Raw genomic sequence first — 10,005 nt, forward strand, 5'->3', positions numbered from 1 at the left:
CGGGGGAGCTGCCTGGGGCGGGGGCGGGGCACAAGGGACCTCAGCCTGACGGCCAGTCAGGACGCCAGGGCACAGCCGGTGGTGGCAGCCCTGCTCCCCACACTTGCCCGTCTGTCGGTCGTGAGGGCCCCACTCCCCTGGGCCCCGGCCTTTCCTGGCAGCTGAGCCAGGTCCACGGACAGGCAGTGGGGCCCGAGCAGCCAGGACAGCACGTCGGGGCCGGGCACACACTCTGCCACAGCAACAGCCCAAGACCGTGGCCCGGGCACCTGGATACTCCCGAGATGGCTGCCTCGGTGGGACAGGCCGTGGCGTCTGTTTGGGCCCAGCTCTCTGCGCAGGTTTCACTGGCTTTCGGCCTTGTCCAAAAATAAAGCCGCGTTCAGGAGCCGAGTGCATGTCTCCAGGGGCTGGTGTATCTGCCAGGCTGTGCAGGGACAGTCCTTCAACTTTATTCCAGAAGCTTCTCCCGCCTATTCTTTCCCGGGACACTGCTGGCCGTTGTGATGTGCGGGGAGGAGAGCCCAGCAGCCCTCTCCTCGGACGCGGAGGAGGGGCTGGAGGAGGGGCTGGGGCGCTGCTGACCGCGCCTTCCCGTCCTGTCTCTGCAGCTACCCGTACAGCGAGGACTCCAGCCAGGGCCGGCAGTACATGAACACCCGGTGTCCCGCCTGGTGTGACCGCGTCCTCATGTCCCTGTCCGCCAAGGAGCTGATTCTGAGGGTGAGTGTGAGACCAGCGCGCTAGGCTGGGCGGGGGAGCCGCGGGCCTGGGGGCGCACCTGTCCGCTGGCCCCCAGATGCCCCCGGCCTCGCCCTGTGGTGGCCCCTCGGTCACCTGGGAGCTAGTGCCAGGCTCGTGTGCGCGGCGCTGCTGCATCCTGAACTCAGAACGGGCGCACCTGTCGTCAGTGCTTTGGGGTCATCCCCAGGGGGCCCGTGTGCTCTTGTCCTAGAAAGGTCCTGCGAGCGTGAAGTCCATCCTTGTTTTCTTAAGTCAGAGCCAGAGCCCCATCTGGGCTTGAGAGCTTAACAGCGCACGGCCGACGCTCAGGGGGCCGCCTCCTGTGCCGGGTGCTGGACGTCCCGCTGCCCGGAGCCTGTGATTCCCCAGGGCTCTTCGCCGCCCACACTCAGGCCGGAGGCGCGCTCTCAGGAATCAGCGCCTGCCGTGGTGTGTCACCCGGCAGTGAGAAAATATCACAACGAAGAGCACTGACTCCTCCCTCCCGCGGCCCCAGGCCACCCCTGACCTCAACCCAGTGTGCTTCAGGCTCTAGCCACCACCCTGCCCAGCCCCTGCAGCTGTCCCCAGGAGCCCTGTCTGCACCCCGGGGCCAGACCCTGGGCCCTGGGCCCTCATCCAGAGACCCAGGACGAGGGAAGAGCCCCCTTGGCCTGCGGGGTGCAGACACCGTCCCCTACTCAGCTGTCCCTGCGGCCCCCACTAGGAGGCCCTCCTGGCCTCTCTGGAAAGGCTGGCCCTCCACGCTCTGCCTTGAGCCAGAGCTCCCCGGATGTGTGGGGAGGAAGCCTGCCAGCCAGGGCGGAGGCGGGGGCGCTTGGGGTCTGCAGCGAGCTTGCTCTGCTGGGGCCCCATGGGCAGGACCCTCTGTGTCAGCCCTATACCCGGAGCCCACGGCAGGCGACAGGCCCCGGGGCTGCTTCTGCAGGCGGCCTCTGGAAGGGGCTTCATGGGACACTGGCTCTGAGCACGCAGACCAGGCAGGCGCCTGGCCTCGGACACAGCCTCGCCCTCTCTGCTGGCCTGGCCCCGGGGCCCTGAGTGGACGGCACAGTTGCACCTGCCTGGGCACGGGGGCTGGGCCGAGCACAGGGCTGTGGCCCTTGGGACGCCTCGGGGCATGAGAAGAGACCAGTGTCCTCCTGCAGGAGACGTTGTAGGTCAGCAGGGGGTGCTGAGGATCCTTGCGAAGGGGGGCAGCCCCCGCCCCGTGCAGCCCAGGGCAGCGGACAGGCCAGCGGTTCTCTGTGCATTCGCAGCACCTCAGTTCTGGGCTCAAGACTTGACCCTGAAGACCCGGTTGCAGGGGAAGGCCTGGGGCCTTCCTCACGGGGGCGGGGGGCAGCAGGCCCCCCAGGAGCTCCTGGGTGGCGGGCGTTACCCGCCCAGCGGCCAGGCGAGCAGCCTCCGAGCGTCATCCATCACGCCACGCTCGGTCACCTCGGCGTCATGTTCGTTCCGCTTCCCAGCCCCGGAACCACAGAGGCGGCGGCCGCGGTGATGAATGCGCAGCGAGGTGTGTGGCGCCCGCTGTAATTTGTTTATCTGTCTCGAGATTAGCAGTTGGAAATCCACAATTTTATGCTGCCTTTGTAAATTACCGCGCTGCGCCTGACGAACGTCCCCGCTCCGGGGAGCAGCAGGCGGGCGGGGAGGTGAGCAGAGGGTTGTCGTGCTTTCTGGCAGCCACGCTGGGAAGGAAATCTGACCCTAAGCTTCCTACTGCATTAAAGATGATTTGGTTGTAACGTGACAGCCTGAGATGCTCCAGCTCGGCTGAGAGGTTCCGGCCCAGTTGGAGCCGGCAGGCTGCCGGGAGCACCCCTTCCTGACACCGCACTTCAGGGGTCTGCAGGCTGGTGGAGGCGGGAGGCGCCCTGTGCCCACAGCCATGTCGCTGGGTGCAGCGTGGGGAACTCAGATCTGTGGGGCATGGCGGGGGGATCTGTGCTCCTTGCACAGGAGGTCCTGGGCTAATGGAACCTGCTGCCAGAAACAGGGTCAGCCAGGAAGGCGGGACGCAGACTGGACGGGCTTCTTTAGTGCAGGGCGGGCAGAAGGGAAGCTCACAGCTACACTGACCGAGCGCAGCCGGGTCAGAGGGAGCCCGGGGCCCTTCTTCCCAAGGCTGGAGCCCTCTGGCCTGGAAGAGGCAGGGCGCGAGGTGCAGCCTGGGTGCCAGCCCCTTGCCAGCAGCACGCCGGCACCTGGCCGGCCAGTGCCCAGGACAGAGTGGCGGCTGCACCCTCTGCTCTCGAGGAAACCCCACCACTCCCGCCCCCACCCCCCTCTCTGTTTGCTTTTCCAGTCGGAGAGCGAGGAGAAGGCCGCCACTTACGACCACATCGGGCCCAGCGTCTGCATGGGGGACCACAAGGTGATGGTGGCAGAGCCCGGCTGCAGCCCAGGGGCTGGGCGGCGGGCGGGCGGCGGGCGGGCGGTTTGCTGCTCCGGCCGCCTCGTCTCCGCCTCCTTCCTTCGGCTTCCGAGGACACCAAGTTGGTCTGTTTTTATTCAATTTTAAAGAAACCCCAGAAGGTAGGGTAGGTGGGCAGGGAGGTGAGGAGGCAGACGTGACAACAGGGCAGAGCGCAGGTGCTCGGTTGTGAGAGGAGGCCGTGCCCACCGGCCCTTTCCCGAGGCCCTTTCCCGAGGGGGCACTGGAAGTCAGTCTTACCGGCTTCTGGGGCCGAGGTCTGCGGCCACACAGAGTGTCCTTGACCCGGCTCACAGCCCTGGGACTAACTGTGCATGTGACCGCGCTCCCCCGCCCCCGCCCCCGCCGAGGGGCCGTGAGGCGACAGGTGGCATGTCCCACCACCGGAGGACAGGCTTCACGGTTTCTCATTGTCGAGGCGTCCGGGCTGCCGCCCCCTGGCCCATCCTTGCCCGCGCTTGGCAGGCCTGGCATCGGCCTGGACGTTGGTGTCCAGCTGGAAGGAACACCGCTGGACCGGGCAGGGCAGCGCCTCGGGCCTCCGGCCACCCGGTCCCGCGCGTGCCCCTCCGGCCGGGTCCGAGCCGGTGGCCCCGGGAGCGGGGCGGGCGGGGGCAGCCGGCCTGGGGCGGGTGCTGACGGCCTCTCCTCTCCGCCTGCAGCCCGTGTTCCTGGCCTTCCGCGTGGCGCCCGGGGCAGGTAAACCTCACGCCCATGTGCACAAGTGTTGTGTGGTGCAGTGACGTGGTGGTAAATATCCTGCTCCCTGAGCTCAGCTTTCACAGCTTTGCCTGGTGTGTTTGGGCCGCTAACAAACGACCGACTCCACGGCAGGGAAGCGATGCCCGCGCCGCGAGGGGACCCCCGGCGAGCCCTCCCTGCAGCTCGAGGAGCAGACGGACGGACGGACACGGACGCCGCAGCCCATCGAAACCCGCCCAAGCGCCACCTGCTAGACGGCCGGCCCCACCCTTCGCTTCAGCCTCCGGACGGCCGCTCCGGAAAGCCTCTCATACCTCACTGTCACTGTCGTGTCTGTTCGTGTGACATCAAGTAGAAATATTGGGTTTTTTAAAACGAGTCACGGTCCTGTTGCCAAAACTCTAATAGACAGCGAAGAGATCCTGTATTTTAGACTCCACAGTTTTCGATTTTTAATCACTGTCAGCGTGGAGGAGCTTCTCCAGCAAGGAAACCCCACGGGGTCGGTGTCCCCTCCGGCAACCGAGGGGGCGGGCGGGGCTCTGCTGGGGGGCACGGCCTCGCTTTCACTTCCGATGGCCCCCCTTCCCTGTTAGTCACTCTACTGCCATGTTACATGGTTTTTGAATCACACTGCAGCTGCTTCCCATTTTTATATATATAAATATATATAAATATATACTTTTTAAAAATAATTTATAAACCTTACCAAAACTTACGCTAAATATACTTTCCAGTATGAAGGCTTTGTCATATCAGCAGGTAGAATCGGAGTCTAGGAGTTCGGTCACGTGTAGGTCAACACGCGAGGCTCTAAAAAACAAGGGAAATGACCGAGCCGAACCATCACGGGTCACAGCGGCAACGGCACATCTGCACTGGCAGTCGGAGACTCCTAGGCACCTTTCTGTGTGATATTCAGAACTGAATGTGAAGTTTATAGCTAGCGCGGGTGTACCTTTTAAGAATTTTGTAAACCGTTTTGTCTGTCTTTTGTTACTGTCCTATGGTGCCAAGTATTCTACATAAAACAATGATATCATGGGAGAAATAAAAATAGCCTAGTCTGCTTCTGATAGAAACTGCTTTACCTGGGCTGTGCGTAAACACATTCAGAGAAACCAAACTGTGCACGTCCTCTGGCTGCTCAGCCTCAGACGGCCTGTGTCGTCACCCTGCTGCAAGTACTTGCGCCTGGCTCCCGGTGCGGCAGCGAGAGGCGACCCCCAGGGCCCGCGGATGAAACACAAGCGTACGTTTTATTGATCTGCTTTAGAACACTACAGAACTCCGGGCTGGGGGAAGGCGCTGGGGAGAAGCTTGTTTTTAGATAAATCACTACTGTTGCAAGCGACCTGGTGTCCGCTTGCCGAACCTGTGTCCTTGATGATACGGTCGGGGTCTGTGTCATGCTGTGGTCACTCTGCTCTGTCCACGGGCCGCACGGCCGTTCTGCCCCCACGGTGATTCTGTGTAGCGGGGTTTCAGCGGTTGGTCACTGTGCAGGCCTTTGGAAATGACCGCTCCGGTTCCTAAGCAATAAAATTGACCGTGGTGAAAAACTCCTGTTTGCTTTGCGCCGCCTCCTCCTGGGTCCCCGTGACTCCAGCCGCGCTCATCAGCAGTCCTGGGCTCTGGCGGGTCGGATGTTGTCACAGGACTGAGCCACGGGGCCAGGCTGCCTTCGGACTTGGTACTGCAGCGGTAACGACTGGGATTCGCCCTTCAGCGTTTCTAAAACAGGGTTACATAAATGCATTGTTTTCCTCAAAGCTTTAAAAGTGGAAATTCCCACGCTGTAACTCGGGCTGAGAAAATAGTTCACTCCCAGGCATTTTTCTTAAAAATTAGTGCTCCTTAAAAAGAACCAGCAAATGGAAATGTCTGGTTTTTAAACTGGTGCAGCAGTCAGCAAAAAAACACACATGAAACTTCAGCCCTTTACATGTCTCTGCAACATTTTCAATAACGCCTTCCAAGAGAAACCTTACAGTAATATATAATCGGTTAGATTTCGTTTTTAAAATTAACACAACAGTTATGCCCATGAACAAGCAAGCACGTGGTGTCTCCACGCAACCTGCACTGGTGGGACCTGTGTGAACCAGAGCAGATCCGGGCCGCTGTTAACCAGAATCCCGGCCCCGGGCCCCAGTGTGGGGCCCGGGGGCCGGACTGGGGGCCTGGCCCATCCAGGGAGGCACCCCTGGGTCAAGGAGGGAGCTGGCCAGGAGGAGGACAAGTCCAAGCACCGGCCAGATGTGCTTCCTCCAGGTGCCAGGGCCACACTCGCGGAGGAAACGCCAGGGCCAGCTAAGGGAACTGGGAGCCGCCCAGGGTGTGCAGAATTATTTTGGATGTCTTTGTAATCCCAGTTTGAAATAAATAGCACTTTCTACTGATGAAAAAAATCCATTAAGTGGTAGCAGAAGGGCCATAGCGCAGATGAATTTAAAACCTGATTTATTTCACCCAATGTGAGTTTAGTGCTGCTGGGCTACTCATGCAGCTACCCAGGCATGTTTGCATCTGCATCATCAGAGACCAAAACAGTCAGTGAAGCCAGGGCCCAGGTGGCTGCCCCCCCACACACACACACACCCAGGGGAAAGCCTGGGCCCCAGTGCCCCTTCCGGACACCCCCAGACGGGGTTCCATTTGCTCAAACTCTATCCATCTGAGGCGGGAAAACTGTGGCCCTGAGACGTCTGGGGGAGGGCGCCCCAGGCTGCGGCCGCGGGAATTGGGGGAGGTACTGCGGAGGGGCCAGGGGTCGTACCTGCTGCCTCCAGCCCGAGCTGCCTGCACCGCCTGCACCGGAGGAGCCGCCGCCGACTTGCACCCAGCGCCCCGTTCTGTCCTGGCGCCCGGGGCTCCGCTCCACCTCGCTGAGTCCTGGCTCTTCTCGGCTCTCGCGCAGGGTGGCCCCCTTCCCTCAGGCAGCCGCTGGAGGGTTCCCAGGGCCCGGGGGCCCTTGCCTGCTCCAGGCCGGCCTCGCGATGCCCTCGGTCCTGCGCGCTGCGGCCGCCTGCGCGGCCCAGGGCTCCATCGAGCTCCGCTACGGAGCAGGACCCGCTCCAGGCCCAGGACCGCCTCCGGCCGAGGGCGCGGAGCCCGCGGGATAGACGACCCGACCGGGGACCTGGGACAGAGGGCCGAGCAGGGGCTGCGGGCGGCGGCGCCGCCGCGCAGGGCGCCTCGCCCGCGGTGTTCGATGAGGAAGAAACACGCGGTGCAGCCTCGGGAGCCCCAGCTCCGACGGGGACGTGTTAAATAATTTATTGATTATACAAAGTGATTCCGCCCAGGACGCTCGGCAGCGGCGAACCCGGTGCTGCGCCCACGCCAAGAGCCCGGGACAGGGACGCGGGGGCGGCCGGGGACTCGCTCGCCCATCCCGAGCCGGGCCGCTTTATAACTTATTCTGCTGTAAAAATATATATACACACTCCGGCGCGGGCGGCTGGCGGGGCGCCGGCCCGCGGCCCGTACCCTGGTTGTCCGGCCTCGCCGCCGCGTCCTCAGGAGGCGTCCCCCGCGCCGCCGCCGCACGGGCTGACCAGCGCCAAGTTCGAGGGTTTGTGCTTCTTGAGCAGCCGCGTGATCTTCTCGTCGTCCGAGTTGGGGTCCAGGGGCCGGTTGTACTCGTCGTCGTCCTCCGCGTCCGAGCCGCCCACCTTCAGCTTCTCGGCGTCCGAGTCCTGCTTCTTCTTGGCCGACGCCATCTCCGCCGCGTGCCGCTTGCGCCACTTGGTCCGGCGGTTCTGGAACCACACCTGGGGTGGGGGGTGCTCATCAGGCAGCGCCCCCCGAACCACCTGGCGGCCCCGGCGAAGACCCCGCCGCCCGCTTGGACGTGGAGCGACGCCCCAGGCCACCCCTCTGACCCGGCTCCGGCCGCAGGGGCCCAGGCGGCCGCTCGCAGCCCCTTCCCGTTCGCAGGGCGCGGGGGAGCGAGCGGGTCTGCTTCGGCGCCGCGGGATCGGCGGGCCCGCCGGGCCGCAGCTGCCTCACCTTGACCTGGCTCTCAGTCATGCCCAGAGAGTAGGCGAGGCGGGCGCGCTCCGGACCCGCCAGGTACTTGGTCTGCTCGAAAGTCTTCTCCAGCGCGAAAATCTGCTGCCCTGAGAAGGTCGGTCGCGAGTGCTTCTTCTTGCCGTCCTTGTCCAGGACCCCGCCGGCCTGGGCTGCAAACGAGAGCAGGTGAGCGCGGCTGGCGGGCCCGCGCCCCCGCCCGCACCTCGGCCCCACGCCGAACTCGCCCGCGGACCACCTACCCGGGCCGGCCAGGCGCGGGTCCCTCCAGGGCGAGCCCTGCACCACGCCGGGCCAGAAGATGGGCGGGCGCCCGGGCAGCTCGGCCAGCGGCTTGGGATAGCCGCGCGCCACGGCGGCCGCGGGCCCGAAGTAGACGCCGGCCGACGAGGCGAGCCCGTTGAGACGGGGCAGGCCGCCCAGGAGGCTGCCGCCCGCCGTGCCCACGGGCCGCCCCAGGATGTCGCTGATGCCGTGCGGGGTGCCCAGCGGCAGCTGCGCACTCAGGCTGCCCAGCGCGGGCGCCTTGAAGCCGGCCGGGCCCTGAAGCGCGTACGGGAACAGCGACGTCTTCATCTCGGCCATGTTGTGCAGCGCTGCCAGCGGCGCGCTGCTCAGCACGAACGCGCCCGGGCGGTTAGCGTCCATGGGCGCCGCCGCCGCCGGCCCGGGCGCCCATCCGGGCCCCGCCGCCGCCGCCGCCCGCGCCCGCCGGGAAGTTTGCGCGCGGCCCGGGCGGGCGCCGGCTGCAGCGGGGGCGTGGGGCGCGGGCGCCGACGGCGCGGAGGGCTGGCGCGAGGGCGGGCGGCCGGGCGGCGGCTCCGGAGCGGGCTGGGCGGCGGCTGGGGAACGACGGGCGGCGGCGGCGGCGGCGGCAGCGACTCCGGGGCCGGTCGGAGCGGCGCCGCGCGGCCCGGGCGCGCTGATAACCGCGGGGCCCCAGCGCGGCGCGCGCGCTGATTGGCTGCTGGCGCCCGCGGCCCGACCATTGGCCAGAGCCCGGCCGTCTGCGCGCGCCCCCGCCGGCCGCGCACTCCATGAAGGGCCCATTAGCGCGGCAGGTGCCTCCCGGGCTGTAAATTTGCCCCCTGATTTATCTCCCCGGGGACGAAATAAATCCCGTTGGATGGGAGTTTAGTTAGGCAAAGGTTTTAATGGGAAATCACGAAAAAATACGAGAACATATTTTATCGCCCGAAAGAATGCAGATTTGAGGATCCACTCGGCTACTCCGTGCGTCCCATTCGGTGAAGCGCCCCAGGCTGGAGGGCGTGAGGAGCCATCGGGCACCTTCGGGATCACGGCCTGCGCCCCGCCTTGCGGCTTCCTGGCCGCCCGGGGCTCAGGTTTGAGAGAGGGACGAAAGCATTTCGGGGAACCCTCTCCTCCCGGATGCGGAAGAGCGGCTGAAGCGGGTCCTCAGAGTCCACGGGCCGAACGCTAGACTAGGCCTGCGAGAATCTGCTCTGGTTTACCAGCCAAAGGTTGGCGCGCTGCCGAGGGCCCTATGCGAGGCTGTCAAGTCGCGTGCGCTGCCAGGCAGGCAGTTCGCCTGTCCCCTCCCGGCCCACGGGACTGTACGCTGCCGAGCCTGGGCGTTTCCCGGTCGCTCGTTCCCGGGAGGCACCGGGGGCCCGGCCCTGGCCCATGGCCTTTCCCTCGTGAAGCGCAGCCCAAGCCGGGGGAACGGGACCCTGGTGGGCTCAGCGCCTCGACCCGAGGGCGCGGCCGCAGTGCAGCCGGCGGCAGCGCGGCCTTCTGACTGGTGCGCAAGGCCCCGGTGTCCTCCTCTGAGCAGAAAACCTCGCACCCGGTGGAATCGTTGTGCGTGTTCAGAAAAGGTCTCAGTGGACTGCGAGTGCCGGCGGAAGGCAGGCGCTGGGGAAAATTCTGGACATCGTCTCCTTCGTCCTTCGGGGTGGTGTCACATACTCACTACTAATTGACGAATTGACAGCTGTTGCTGTTACTTCGCTAGGGTAGGGAACGTAACCTGGACGTGTTCGAACAGACGGCCGCCGCTTAGTGGCTGGAGGGCGGTGTGCCCAGGCCGACCCCTCTCTGGCCTGGTGCGGTCCGTTAGCAAC

The 10,005-nt window shown here is 65.0% G+C and overlaps 2 protein-coding genes across 4 annotated transcripts in view; one reads left to right on the forward strand and one right to left on the reverse strand.

The window, feature by feature from the left end:
- Window positions 1-5,445, forward strand: part of INPP5A (inositol polyphosphate-5-phosphatase A) — a 159,215-nt gene extending 153,770 nt beyond the window's left edge. For 2 of the 3 annotated variants that reach the window (XM_003133237.6, XM_021073890.1), the window contains exons 13-16: window positions 612-723; window positions 3,053-3,121; window positions 3,844-3,931; window positions 4,016-5,445. In XM_003133237.6, the coding sequence (XP_003133285.2) occupies window positions 612-723; window positions 3,053-3,121; window positions 3,844-3,924 (262 nt within the window). In that variant the 3' untranslated portion in view covers window positions 3,925-3,931; window positions 4,016-5,445. The remainder of the gene's footprint in view (window positions 1-611; window positions 724-3,052; window positions 3,122-3,843; window positions 3,932-4,015) is intronic. The other variant, XM_005671580.3, reaches the window with a different exon arrangement.
- On the reverse strand, window positions 5,124-8,616 carry NKX6-2 (NK6 homeobox 2). The gene is made up of 4 exons (XM_021073891.1): window positions 8,161-8,616; window positions 7,898-8,070; window positions 6,663-7,659; window positions 5,124-5,617 (listed from the first exon to the last, which is right to left on the reverse strand). Exons 1-3 carry the CDS (start codon window positions 8,564-8,566, stop codon window positions 7,405-7,407), a joined length of 834 nt encoding a protein of 277 aa, XP_020929550.1. The 5' UTR covers window positions 8,567-8,616; the 3' UTR covers window positions 5,124-5,617; window positions 6,663-7,404.

The sequence above is a fragment of the Sus scrofa genome, chromosome 14, assembly GCF_000003025.6.
Source record: "Sus scrofa isolate TJ Tabasco breed Duroc chromosome 14, Sscrofa11.1, whole genome shotgun sequence".
Classification (NCBI taxonomy): domain Eukaryota; kingdom Metazoa; phylum Chordata; class Mammalia; order Artiodactyla; family Suidae; genus Sus; species Sus scrofa.